Below are 14,829 nucleotides of genomic sequence, written 5' to 3' on the forward strand. Positions count from 1 at the left end.
TCAACAGTATTGTGGGCTATCACCCACACTTTCAAAGAGGGTCGCTGCCTGGCCCTGCCAACCCTCTGCAGTGTGTGCCTCCGGTTCCTCCTCATCCATTACGCACTTATAAATAGACATGAGGATGGTGTGGCTATGAAGCGAGCGTGTGGCATGAGGGCAGCTGAATGCTGCGCAGGGAAACTTTTGTGTGTGCTGTGGACGCAGGGTCGTGCGGGGGGTTTGGACAGCAATGCCAGCATGTAAAAAAGGAGAAGAGGCAGCTGTGTCACCCGCAGGCAGTGATTGTCCTTGGTTGCAGGTAGTGTGGTGCTTAGCAAAGATGTGCCAGCGCATGTGCCTTGCTAATGAGGGTTTGTCCAAAGTAAATTGGTAGGGGGGTGATGCCAGACTCTTGCCCCCATTTTGGCTTAATAGAGGGACCTGGGAGCCTCAGATTCAGCCATGTATGCTGCCCCTGCCCTTCCCTATCTGTTTCTGTGGTGTTTCCATGACTTTCTAATGTTTTCTGGTGTTTGACAAGTCATCACCTGTGCGGAGCATTGGTCCCATACAAAAATGCTCGAGTCGCCCATTGACTTTAATGGGGTTCATTACTCGAAACGAGCTCTCAAGCATTACCAACAGTTCGACTCGAGCAACGAGCACCCGAGCATTTTGGTGCTCACTCATCTCTAATTCCTATCCATTGAGGTGCTGAAATGTTTCGTGGAGGGGCTGGAGATGAGGACTTGGAGGGAGAAAGGAATATCCTTGATTTTGGATCTGTTGCTAAATGGCAAAATGAAATCTCTCTAAGTTTTGGGAGAGGAGTATATGCTAACTACAAGGGACTTCTTGAAATACTTCCTATTTGTATGTATACCTCCCCTCCCTTCAACCTTAGAGTAAAATGTATATAATATAATAACATTACAAGGAGGAAACCAGAACTTACAGAGTTTAGAAAAGCAAATATACTAAACTGGGTAAAAGGAATTAAACAAATGCTACACTTTCACAAAGGGCTTCAATGTGTTCACATGGGCTAATAGGTCTTTTCTTTGCATTATCCTACTTGAAGTCCACTATAAAGTGATCACAAGGTGGTACTACTCCACCGACAGGCTGGCTACTTTAATCCCGGGTGCTCCCGACACATCATGAAGAGCCTGTGAACACGGGAGTACACTGCCTCACTTTAAGTTCTGGAGCTTTGGGTGTCTAAAGCTCCTATGGAACTTGGTGTTCCATTTAATAAAAAAGATGACCAAGAAAGGTATAACACCCAACCCACACATCGCTGTTCTTTTATTGGACATAGAGACTATCCAGGCTAGGTATAGAAAGCCTTCTCTCAGTAAACCATTCCATTGCAAGAAAATTGAAATGCAAAGACCCTCCATCCCCACATTCAATAGTCAACATGATATTAGATTGGTTCATTTGTGAAACTATATGCACTAATAAACAACTCAGTACCAGGATTTACAGAAATGTAGCAACCTTGGCTGGATTATAATCATTCCTCGACAGGAGGCGGCCAATCAACCATTCACAAGCTGTAATAGCTAAAGAAAGATGGACCAAAACCTATACAGGTTTAGCTAAAGATGAGACTTCATACTGCATACTGATTGGAAAAGTGGAACTTACTACATCTTTAAGCTTGTACTCTATATGAAGTGTGCTGCTTGTAGCTTTTTGCTCTAGTACTGATGACATATACTATAAATGCATAAGTCCTTTACTGACCATCAGATGTTGCAAATCGAAGCTGACTGGAGAGGGCAGATTCTCTGTATTGTTTTTTGTGATAGCTCCACCAATCACCGAGGAGATCACTTCTTCTTTATTTGTATGACCTGAATTCCCGAAAGAAGCAAGAATGCTGCCATTTAACTTGTCATTGAGACCTTTATAGGAGATAAACATGGCTCCACCTGATAAACACAGATATAATACAGAATAAGTATATGATGAAGTAATAGACATGTATAGCCAGTACAATAGGCTTCACACTCACCACCCGTGAAGTTCACAAGTGAACACGGTACTTCCATTTCATTGTCATCAATGGTTAGGATCATGGAAGATTCATCAACACAGTAGTCCTGAGCAACCTGCATTTTAGCCTCTATAGGAGATAGAAAAGAAGATTTTTGGAATGTATAGTGATGAGTTGAGCATCCACATGGGTGCTACGGTACACCCTCCAAGATATTATAATAAATGGATATACTACTCCTCTTATACTACTGGCTGGGCCATGGAAGAGTAGGCCAGCACCACAGTTACTCCTAAATGTAGGCTGGTACCGCATTATTATGAAAGCCGTCTTCAGAGAAAATCTACCTTTATAGAGCATGGGCAACAAAAACAGATTTTCTTTTAGACAGCTTTCAGAAGAGTGTGGTGCCAGACTACTTTTCCATGGCCCTCCTTCCACTTTTACTAGTCAACACTGCATCTACTACACCAGTAACAGCTGATTTGTGCATCCAGGTCTCCCAGGACAGTTGAGAAATAGGAGACATCACATGCACCAGTTTAATGACTTGCTCCCTGCTGTCGTGAAGGGGTTTATGAACTCCCGTCATGTCCCATGACTTGGGCGTTCAATTACTGTCATATTGCTCTTCTGCTGTTATATCACTGATTGTTTTCATTGCTAAGGGTCCTTTTACGCGGGACGATTGTCTGACGCTTAAGTGCCCAACAGCCGTCCCAACGATTATTGCTGGTATATTCACAGTAGCCTCTATACGGATTCTGCATCAAATCCGCATCTCCTTAGTGCCTCATTAGTTTGTGTGAATCACAGTCTACACGGCACAAAATTTTATGCACATGGATTTCAAATCCACGTGCAGATAAAAGAGTGACATCATTTCTGGATGCAAATTCTGCATTGGAAAATCCACGTGGATTTGCCCATTGATAAGTGCAAAATCCATATATGGTTCCACAGACATACAGGTGCATAGCAGTAGCAGAAATCTGCCACTCAGATGTCAATTTTAGCCACAGGTTTTGAGGCACAATCTGTACTGAAAAATCTGATGTGGATTCCGCCCGTGTGAACATGGCTCTGTGACAAATCCAAAGTGGTGATTACCGGTACATCCCAAAAGTTTCCCATGCCTATTAGACTGCATGCACTCTGGGGTGTGGAATTTGTGAAGAAATGCGTCCCTCAGTCTATGCAGATCCACTTATTAATATTGATTGATTTCACAGAAGTGATTTCTGTCCCTTAGATGTTCTATTTGGACTTCGATGACTGAAGATCCATTTTAATTATATAAATAGGAATTATTTATAACTAAACCCGTGAGACACTACATACAGTATGTAAATTACTGACAACAAAGAGTGCCAAATAGTATCATATGCTATGTCATACAGTATGTCAGCAAATGGTTTACAAAGTAGGATTATGTTTCTACCCTGTTTCCCCGAAAATAAGACGCGTCTTATATTAATTTTTGCTCCCAAATATGCGCTACGTCTTATTTTCAGGGGGTGTCTTATTCGCCACGGCAAATCCGTTTGTGGCCGCTAATCCCTAATCAGCAAATCTGTCACGGCAAAGCTGGGAGAAGCCGGTGTTGTGGTGCGGATTCACCAGCCACAGAAACGGAAAAGCATGCAGCTAGGTCGCTTCAAAACAAGTGGCTGAGTGCAGTAGGTTTTGAAGCAGCGCTTTCCCAGCGGAAATCTCGCTGTTTATCGCTGTGGCCAAACTGCGAGATTTCCACTGGAAATACGCTCTGTGAGAACCCAGCCTTAAGAATCACACAGGTTGCCTGACTTACACACAGAGCCATATAAAAATAAGGGCTGTAAAGTAACGTACCTGTCTGCAGACAGAAGTTCCTGTACCACTTGTAAGCAAGAATGGTATTGCAGCTTCTGGCCACCAGGGAGAGCTCATCACAGCAGACATGTACAGCAGGAACAGAACGTACAGTATGGACTTTTCCAGCCAGCAAGGGGAGCTCACAACAGCACACTCGTACAGCACAGCAGGGACATGATAACAGCAGACTGTCTGCAGATCTACCTATACATCTGGAGGTAGGAGACAACGGGGATGGCAGCAGGGGACAGGCCTCTTGACTTGCCTGCACACTTTACTATGCCTTACTATCAGGGGGCGCCTTATATTTGGGACTTCTGCAAATTTCAGGGGGTGCCCTATTTTCAGGGAAACACGGTAAGTTGAATTTAGAGTTGGCCTTAAAGTGACTATCTGGTCCTAGGACAAAAAGGATCGGAGAGGAGCTATATCACCAGTTGCCCTTCTTTCTTGCCTTTGTTCCTCAGACTTTCCGGTTTCCGACTCCTGTTTTCATCTTCCAAGATGGTCACCTCAGTCTTCTAACTGCCTAATGCCTAAGGCACTTCATGCTGCTCTTTGATAGGTTAGGCCAATCAGAGTGCTAATGTAGCGCATCAGTAGTCTAACACATCACCGTTGCACAAATGCACAGTGTGTATTAGGTACTCACAAGATTGTGAAGGTCATTCTGAAGGATGAAAATGGGCCCAGGATCTGACATTAGATAGAAGTAAACTGATGGTTGAACAGCCGTGAGCGAATGATCGTTTGGTGAATGATTGTTTTGTATATGCAGTCATGTACATTTTAGTCCACAGTGCCCAATATAGTCATTCAAACTGCCCATATATGTTCACTGACACAGAACGATGGAGGAATGATTTTTGTGGGAATATGCTTTCAAAGAAAGATCTTTCTTCCGACCATTGGGTGAAAATTTCAGAGACGGATAACTATTTTTCCAGATGATGAATGTCAGTCAGCAGAAACTATAATTTGTTGTTCAGTTTTACCCAATAAACGATTATTTTGGTTAAAATAATCTGTTTTCATCAACTGTAGTATAATGTATATGGGCAGCTTTAGGGTTATCTAACCTGTGTGAACAGACAGGGCACATCACTTGCCACTATTGAAGGGGGCCCCCTCTGATCCTGAAATGCTAAGAATGCACCTATGATCTCATGCATTGTGCTTAAACCTATGGAAAGACATGGATAGATAACTGATTGGGTAGTGATATTTTGGTACTACATGGAAAACTGTAAGGGGTTATCTGAACACACTGCATGGGGCTCCACTGGAGGTAAAGCCACCTCTAGTTGAACTAGACTTCCTGAAAACCTCTATAAAGGTTCTTCTATACCTTTCATGAGTCATAGTTGTTTGAATATGTGGTCATAAAGTAGTTTGGAAACATCTTAGGCATGAGATATTTATACCAGGATGTTGCAATATAGGAGGTCAGGAATTGGTAAGTTATACTTTTTTGAGAGTTACATTCACAGTGCCCCCTTTTGTCACACCAGTATATGTTCCCAGCCTATAAGAAGTTTATTGATAATACATAACCATCTACTCACCAATTTCAGAGGTGTTTATATGTTGGTTGTTGAGCTCTACAGTGAAGGATGCCAGTAGTGAGGTTTCCACATTTTCTATTACTGCAATAACAACTTTTTGGAGGTTGGTGATATTGAGTGTTGTCAATGAAGTTTGATTGAGAACATTAGTGATCTGAGTTGCCACTGCCTACAGAGATGAATGCAGGGCATTCCAGAGCAAGCCCAAAGACATAAGGAGAAGAAGAAAAGCAAAAAAAGTTCACCAACAATTCTAGTGTTGCCCCCCGTGGTGCATTGTGGATGTGCCAAGACATCAGTCTACTTGTTGTACCTATCACCTTCAGATCATTTTTACCAAATGTTCATCTCGTCAGCTCTACAGAACTATCTTAATTTGGACAAGTGAAGAACAATCACAAACAAGGGTTCCCAAGTAATCTTTTAACTAGTAAAAAAACAGGACTAGTATGTCAGAAATGGTCTTTTACTGAAGCATTTCTCATACAGAGGTTGTGATTAGAGATGAGCGAGCATACTCGGTAAGGACAGATACTTGAGCGAGTATCGTGCTTACCGAGTACCTGCCTGCTCGCCCGCAAAGATTTGGGTGCCGGCGGGGGGAGCGGGGGGGGGGGGGGGGGGACGGGAGAGAGATCTCTCTCTCGCTCTCCCCCCTGCTCCCTCCTGCTCACTCCCGCAGCACAGCGCTCACCCCCGCCGGTACCCGAATCTTTGCGGGTGAGCAGGCAGGTACTCGGTAAGGACGATACTCGCTCGAGTATCTGTCCTTACCAAGTACGCTCGCTCATCTCTAGTTGTGATAACTAGATGGAAATCATGAATAAAAAAAATTAAGCATATTTAAAAATAGTCTTGATTAAAAATTTCCTACAAGGAGGGATCTTTGAATACAATCTCTTATCTCCAGTCTACTTCTTGTGATATGATTTACCAGTAAGACCTTAATGATGATATGTCCTATATGTACAGTGATAACAACAAAGTAGCGCAGTAGGGATTGCATGTTTAAGTCCCCTTGTGGGACTAAAAAAGATTGAAAAAATAAAGTGTAAAAAAAATCAAAGTAAAAAAACAAAACTTGTTATTTTAACAATAAATGCTTTATTATGGAAAAAATAATTTAAAAAAAACTAAACATATTTGATATCGCCACCTCTGTAATGACCAATAGTACTGTATAAAAAGAAAGTGTTATTGAGTTGGTTAATACCTTTAAAAAATAAAATAGTACCGGAGTTGCTGTTTTTATTCTACCTTCTAAAAAATAGAATAAAATGATCAAAAAGTCCTAGAATCCTAGAATGGTAGAGTTGGAAAGGACCTCCAGGGTCATCGGGTCCAACCACCTGCTCAGTACAGGATTAATTAAGTCATATGTACCTGAAAGATGGTACAAGTAAAACGTACAATTTGCCCTACAAAAAACAAGCCTTCACACAGCTCCACTGGCAAAAAGATTAGCCTCATGGTGACATCCACCATTCATGTGCGGTGGATGTGTCCGGTGTTTGTACAGAGCCGAGCCTGCTCCATACACATAAGGTGTTGGCTGTCTTTGAGAGCTGACCCAACTGCAATGGCCATCATTGGTGATACTCCAATTGCTGTTGTTAACTACTTAGATGGCTCTGTCAATTTTGATAGCGGTATTTAAATAGTCCTTCCCTGAGGAAATGTAGGGCATGTAGGTGCTGCTTTGGTGTCATGGTAGACTGGGCCCTAGTGAAAGCCCCCAAGAGTGCCATGCATTTCCTATGGCATGTGGCACATCTTAAAATAATGTCTTCAGAAATACAATTTATGGCAATACTGAAGTACATTTTATAAGCGATTAAATGATGACTAGTTAAGGGCCCAAATGGGGTCAAAATTGAAAAAAAAGTGAAATTAAGTTTTTTCTCTTACTACAAAAAGTATAAAATATTAAAATTTTAAAAGCCCTCTTTTCTCATCTTTAAAATAAAAATAAATTAAAATGTTTAGTATTGACACATTCACAAAAGTCCAATCTATTACAAAAAAGCATTATTTATCCCACATGTGAATGCCGTTGTGGGAAGTTAGTGGAAACTGTGCAATCCCAAGCCCTTCTGCAATTGACATTGCAGAAAGGTAGCAAATTCGAAGGGAAAAGTAGAAGTTTAAAAAAAAAAATCTGTACTGCGCATGTCCGAAGGCTCGCCGTGGGAACCATCCGCAGTACAGAGAAGGAAAGCAGGTATGCACGGATGTTGCCGCTGCCAAGGCCAGATTTTTGCATAAAATTAGTAAAACATAAAGAACTATCTAAATTTGGTATTTCCGTAATTAAATCAAACTGCAGAATAAAGTTAACATGTCATTTGTACTGCATGGTGAACGTTATCATAAAAAAATACAGTGTATGTAGACCAAAATGGAGCCGCTGATAAATGCAACTCGCCCTGCAAAAAACAAGCCCTTATACGGCTATGTCAATAGAAAAATAGAAAAAGATATGGATTTTGGAATGTGAAGATAGAAAAACAAGAAGAATCACCACGTCGAAGCTACGCCGCATAGTTAAGGGGGATAATGTTATGATTTTCTGTAAAACTGAGTGATTTTTTTTGTATCTGAGCAATATAAACATTGCTGCACTGCAGTTGTGTAACTATAGAGGGAGCAGTTGAGTCAAAATCTGCACCAACGGTTCGGACTATTTTGGATGTGAAAATGCTATGGAATTTGCTGTGGAATCTTCTGCTGCAGAAATTCCACAGCCTTCCACAGCCACGGTACTTCCCTCACCTCCAATCTCTTAGCGCTGACAACGCTTTCTTCACCCAATGGCCTCTAGTGACCACAGTACCGCTGGTAAGGAGATGCCGAAGTGGCATCACCCAACCAGCGGCACTACACCCACTAGAGGCTGACGAGTCCTGGAGGCCCTGGCAGCACAAAGACTTCGAAGGTGAGGGAAGCGCTGTGGCTTTTAAAATCAGCTGCAGAATCATAGCTGATTTCACGCCAAATTCCACACTGATGCTTCGAATTTTGACTCTGCGTCTTTTGCAGAAATACTGGAAATTTATATAGTATACAACAGATGGTTGGAGGAAGAGGAGGTCCGCCTACAGGTTTTATACCGAGCCCAGAAGCTTCATGTTACATATCTGCTCATTGGGTGGACAGAACAAAGGACAATAAGAGGTGCAAGTTTTCTCACCTGGACAGAAGTATTGGTGTTGTTTTTCTTACAAGCATTTTCTGTAATATGCTGCAAGGATTTCAGGAGAGCGCACTGCGGTTTCTATAGGAAGATGAACCAGATGGTCTTAGAATGCTTCTACACAAAATGATCTCCATCTTTTCTTCTGCCGTGTTATTTGCTGCCATGTTGGGCATCTTATTATTAACAAGGTGACTCCTGCTTGTACAGTGTAACCGCTCCGGCATACAGCCATATTATGGACCGGTACCACAACTCCTATAGAGAACTATGGGCACGAACTGCACCTACATATGCCCCAGTATGAAGGTATACAGAAGTGTTTTGTATACCTTCATTCTGGGGCATATGAAGGTACAGTGCGTGCCCACATTTTTCTATGGGAAAGTGTAAAAAATGCACCAAAATGTTGTTGTGTTCCGTTGTGAGATATATAAGTAGGTATTCTAGGACAAAACGAGGCACTATATGCTAGAACATGTGGGCTTCATGGCAGAACCACAGGGACTTGGTGTATGGCTATCCCATATGCATGGAGCCAGCAGTTTTAAATGTAGAAATGTTATGTGCCAATTTGCTGCCCTTTCAACTTGAAAGGGGAATTCTCATCTCAGACTTTGATGGTATATCCATAGGGTATCAACACCTACCCCATAGGGTATGCAATAAAGGTCTGATAGGTACGGGTCCCAGAAGCAAGACCCGCACATATCTCCTGGTTTGGTCTCAACCACCATCGGCCATGCTGAATGTGTGGTAGGGAGGACAGAAATAGCTGAGAATCCTCCATCCCACTGTCTCCATAAGTCCCATAGAAATCAATGGAAGTCATGCAAATAGTATAACACTGTGAGCTATGCTTTCTCTATAACTCTGGAGCTGTGGGAATAGAATTGCTCCTTGCGCTATACTTTTTCCATAACTCCTAATGACTTCTATGGGGCTTAGGGACAGAGCATTGCTTAGTCAAACTTGGCTATTTATGTCAGCCCGACCACTTCAAATTCAGAGATGTGCTGAGAGGAGAACACCTCTTCAAGGGGTTGTACCACAATGGACTTATGACCTATCCACAGGATAGGTGATAAAAGTCTGATCAGTGTGCGTCTCACTAAGACCCCTATCGATCCTGAGAATGAGGATCCTGGGTTCCCCTCTCCTCCCAAAGTGAGGAGAAGATTGAATGGAGCAGTAGTCGAGCATGCATGGCGCCACTTCATTCATTTTTAAGAGGTCTGACTCACATAATCATATGCATGTACTCGATTATCACCATCGGGCCCATTGAGATGAATGGAGTGGCAATGTGAATGTCTGATCAGCACTCCATTCAATCGGATATCACTGAATGTCAGTTCAGAGAGCCCACAGGGACAAAAGGAGGAGAACACGGTACCCCCCTTCCTAGTATCATATGGGTCTCAGTGGTGAGACACCCACAGATCAGACTATTCTACAGCTGATAAAAATATATTGTAGTACATACTCTTTAATGCCACCTTGAATCTTGGCTCCGGTTTCCTTGTTTACAAGCTTCTCTGACATCCTGTAAACCTATTGTAGCAGCCAATGACAGCCATGATTGCTGAGCGCTGTCATTGGCTACTGCAACTTGTTTGAATATGGGCTCAGACTGACTGCAACCCATAAAGTGATTTCAAAGGGAGATAGGAGCCGCCGTTCACAGATGAGAGGCGGAGAGATGAGTAACCGCTGATTTGTTATTTTAACGTATATGAGACCCGGTGACAGCGGTTTCCTTAACACAGACAACCCCTTTAGGAAAAGTTTTGTGTTCTTCGCTAACCTGTATATGGCTATAGGTTTACGCACATATGTAATAGTATCACATACCGTGTGACTCTGCTCTTTACATTCCTCTCTCTCATTAGTTCTGGAAATAGTATTACACTTCTAAATCACTGGGAAGAGAGAAGAGACAATAAGAGATGTTCAAATGCAGCACTGAGGAAAACCCGAAGCGTATTACACTACAACGAAGGGGATAAGAGTTAACCCCTTAACGACTGGGCCATAGTGTTTTTACGTCCTCCCAAAGTGGGCTTTATTCTCTGAGGACGTAAAAACATGTGTCCTGCAGAGAATAAAGCCCCTCGGGCTCTGGACGTGACAGCTCCATCCTGTCGGTGTCCGCAGGTCGCCGACAGCATGGAGCTGTCATCCCGGGCTGCGGGGACACCCCCCTCCCCCGGCAATGCGATCGGCGGAATCCAATGGATAGCGCCGATCGCAAAAAAGTAAATAAAAGTGCAAAAAAAGTTAAAGATTCAGCTGCCCTGATGGATCGGATCCATCAGGGCAGCTGAAATTACTCACTGAGGTCCGCCGCACTGCTCCCCGCTCTCCTGGTCCTCCGGGCCCCGAAGCTGGCATTCTGCGCATGCACGCCAGGCGGCATTACGTCAGCCGCATGCGCAGAAGGCCTGGCAGCCTGGGAATTTTAAAATCTCCTGGCTTCCGGCTCCTGTAGGTAGCCGGGAGGCAGGAGATGTCAGTGGGGACCGCGGTGAGTGGTCCCCAATACCGCGATCACCGTTATTCAATGAATAACGGCGATCGCGGAAAAGTGTGAAAAAAAGAAAAGTTTCACCTCCCCTCATGGATCCGATCCATGAGGGGAGGTGAAAATACTCACCCCCCTTCCTCCATGTCCTCCGGACGATGTCGGGACCCTCCGCTGGCTTCTGCGCATGCGCCGATGTGGCGCGCATGCGCAGAAGGCTGTCGAGCCCGGAAAATTCAAAATCTCCCTGCACCCGGCTGTCACAGATAGCCGAGTGCAGGGAGATAAGACTGGGGACCGCTGTATGCGGTTTCCAGTCATATGATCACCGTTATCCATCGAATATCGATGATCATATAAAGTTAAAAAGTAAAAAAAAGTTAAAAGTTAAAAAAAGTTAAAGTTTCATCCACCCTTACGGATCGTATCCGTAAGGGGGGATGAAATTACGTACCCAAGGTCCCAGATTTGTTCACTGGTGGGATGTTGATCCGTGGACCTTACCCCAGCTTTAGCGCATGCACCCATCAGCATGATGGCGGACGCATGCGCAAAAGTGAAAGATTGCCCAACAAATTTAAAATCTCCCTGCTGCTGGCTACCAAAGGTAGCCAAGAGCCTGGAGATGTCACGGGGAGCCGCGGTATGCGGTTACTGGTCACGTGATTGCCGTTATCCAATGCATAATGGAGATCACGTAAAAGTTCTTAAAAAAGGGGAAGTTTCATCTCCCCTCACCGATGCAATCAGTGAGAGGAGATGAAACATCTTCTCAGAGGCTTCCGCATTTGAATCCAGATGCGATTATCCTCCATGGACCCTTCCGGCTGCTGCGCATGCGCCCGCCGGCAAAATGCCGGACACATTCACAGGAGCCGGGGAGCCCAGGAAATTTTAAATCTCCTTGCTCCCAGCGACCAACGGTCGCTGAGTGCTTGGAGCAGTGACCGGCGGTCACGTGATAAAAAGGTAGCGATTAGAGATGAGCGAGCACCAAAATGCTCGGGTGCTCGTTACTCGGGACGAAATTATCGCGATGCTCGAGGGTTCGTTTCGAGTAACGAACCCCATTGAAGTCAATGGGCGACTCGAGCATTTTTGTATATCGCCGATGCTCGCTAAGGTTTCCATTTGTGCAAATCGGGGCAATTCAAGAAAGTGATGGGAATGACACAGCAACGGATAGGGCAGGCGAGGGGCTACATGTTGGGCTGCATCTCAAGTTCCCAGGTCCCACTATTAAGCCACAATAGCGACAAGAGTGGCCCCCCCCCCAACAACTTTTACTTCTGAAAAGCCCTCATTAGCAATGCATACCTTAGCTAAGCACCACACTACCTCCAACAAAGCACAATCACTGCCTGCATGACACTCCGCTGCCACTTCTCCTGGGTTTCATGCTGCCCAACCCCCCCCCCCCCCTGCACGACCCAGTGTCCACAGCGCACACCAAATTGATCCTGCGCAGCCTTCAGCTGCCCTCATGCCACGCCACGCTCATGTCTATTTATAAGTGCGTCTGCCATGAGGAGGAACCGCAGGCACACACTGCAGAGGGTTGGCACGGCTAGGCAGTGACCCTCTTTAAAAGGGGCGGGGCGATAGCCCACAATGCTGTACAGAAGCAATGAGAAATATAATCCTGTGCCACCGCCATCAGGAGCTGCACACGTGGGCATAGCAATGGGGAACCTATGTGCCACACACTATTCATTCTGTCAAGGTGTCTGCATGCCCCAGTCAGACCGCGGTTTTTTATAAATAGTCACAAGCAGGTACAACTCCGCAATGGGAATTCCGTGTGCACCCACAGCATGGGTGGCTCCCTGGAACCCACCGGCTGTACATTAATGTATCCCATTGCAGTGCCCATCACAGCTGAGGTAACGTCCGATTAATTGCAGGTGGGCTTCGGCCCACACTGCATGCCCCAGTCAGACTGGGGTTCTTTAGAAGTGGACACATGCAGTTACAACTCCGTGTGGACCGACAGCATGGGTGGCTCCCTGGAACCCACCGGCGGTACATAAATATATCCCATTGCAGTGCCCAACACAGCTGATGTAACGTCAACACGCAGGTGGGCTAAAAATTAATTGGATTACACTGTAGGCGAGGGCCCCCAAAAATTGGTGTACCAACAGTACTAATGTACCTCAGAAAAATTGCCCATGCCCAACCAAGAGGGCAGGTGAAACCCATTAATCGCTTTGGTTAATGTGGCTTAATTGGTAACTAGGCCTGGAGGCAGCCCAGTTAAAATAAAAATTGGTTCAGGTGCAAGTTTCAACGCTTTAATGAGCATTGAAACGTATAAAAATTGTTTAGAAAAATTATATGACTGAGCCTTGTGGGCCTAAGAAAAATTGCCCGTTCAGCGTGATTACGTCAGGTTTCAGGAGGAGGAGCAGGAGGAGGAGGAGGAATATTATACACAGATTGATGAAGCAAAAATGTCCCCGTTTTTGATGGTGATAGAGAACGATGCTTCCATCCGCGGGTGCAGCCTACGTATTGCTTAGGTATCGCTGCTGTCCGCTGGTGAAGAAGAGAAGTCTGGGGAAATCCAGGCTTTGTTCATCTTGATGAGTGTAAGCCTGTCGGCACTGTCGGTTGACAGGCGGGTACGCTTATCCGTGATGATTCCCCCAGCCGCACTAAACACCCTCTCTGACAAGACGCTAGCCGCAGGACAAGCAAGCACCTCCAGGGCATACAGCGAGTTCAGGCCACGTGTCCAGCTTCGACACCCAGTAGTTGTAGGGGGCAGAGGCGTCACCGAGGACGGTCGTGCGATTGGCTACGTACTCCCTCACCATCCTTTTACAGTGCTCCCGCCGACTCAGCCTTGACTGGGGAGCGGTGACAGAGTCTTGCTGGGGAGCCAGAAAGCTGTCAAAGGCCTTAGAGAGTGTTCCCCTGCCTGTGCTGTACATGCTGCCTGATCTCCGCGCCTCCCCTGCTACCTGGCCCTCGGAACTGCGCCTTCTGCCACTAGCGCTGTCGGATGGGAATTTTACCATCAGCTTGTCCGCCAGGGTCCTGTGGTATAGCATCACTCTCAAACCCCTTTCCTCTTCGGGAATGAGAGTGGAAAGGTTCTCCTTAAACCGTGGGTCGAGCAGTGTGTACACCCAGTAATCCGTAGTGGCCAGAATGCGTGTAACGCGAGGGTCACGAGAAAGGCATCCTAACATGAAGTCAGCCATGTGTGCCAGGGTACCTGTACGCAACACATGGCTGTCCTCACTAGGAAGATCACTTTCAGGATCCTCCTGCTCCTCCTCCTCCTTAGGCCATACACGCTGAAAGGATGACAGGCAAGCAGCATGGGTACCCTCAGCAGTGGGCCAAGATGTCTCTTTCCCCTCCTCCTCATACTCCTCCCCCTCCTCCTCAACGCGCTGAGATATAGACATGAGGGTGCTCTGACTATCCAGCGACATGCTGTCTTCCCCTGCCTCCGTTTCCGAGCGCAAAGCGTCTGCCTTTATGCTTTGCAGGGAACTTCTCAAGAGGCATAGCAGAGGAATGGTGACGCTGATGATTGCAGCATCCCCGCTCACCATCTGGGTAGACTCCTCAAAGTTTCCAAGGACCTGGCAGATGGTTGCCAACCAGGCCCACTCTTCTGTAAAGAATTGAGTAGGCTGACTCCCACTACGCCGCCCATGTTGGAGTTGGTATTCCACTATAGCTCTACGCT

At 45.4% G+C, this 14,829-nt stretch overlaps 1 protein-coding gene across 1 annotated transcript in view; it reads right to left on the bottom strand.

Moving 5' to 3' along the window:
* The window catches only part of LOC136610197 (adhesion G protein-coupled receptor E3-like), a 150,422-nt gene that overhangs the window by 38,916 nt on the left and 96,677 nt on the right, over window positions 1-14,829 (bottom strand). Inside the window, exons 8-11 of the mRNA XM_066589439.1 lie at window positions 6,341-6,432; window positions 5,407-5,575; window positions 2,006-2,116; window positions 1,735-1,922 (exon numbers count right to left, since the gene is read on the bottom strand). Of these exons, the coding sequence (XP_066445536.1) occupies window positions 1,735-1,922; window positions 2,006-2,116; window positions 5,407-5,575; window positions 6,341-6,432 (560 nt within the window). The remainder of the gene's footprint in view (window positions 1-1,734; window positions 1,923-2,005; window positions 2,117-5,406; window positions 5,576-6,340; window positions 6,433-14,829) is intronic.

Source organism: Eleutherodactylus coqui, chromosome 2, assembly GCF_035609145.1.
Source record: "Eleutherodactylus coqui strain aEleCoq1 chromosome 2, aEleCoq1.hap1, whole genome shotgun sequence".
NCBI lineage: Eukaryota > Metazoa > Chordata > Amphibia > Anura > Eleutherodactylidae > Eleutherodactylus > Eleutherodactylus coqui.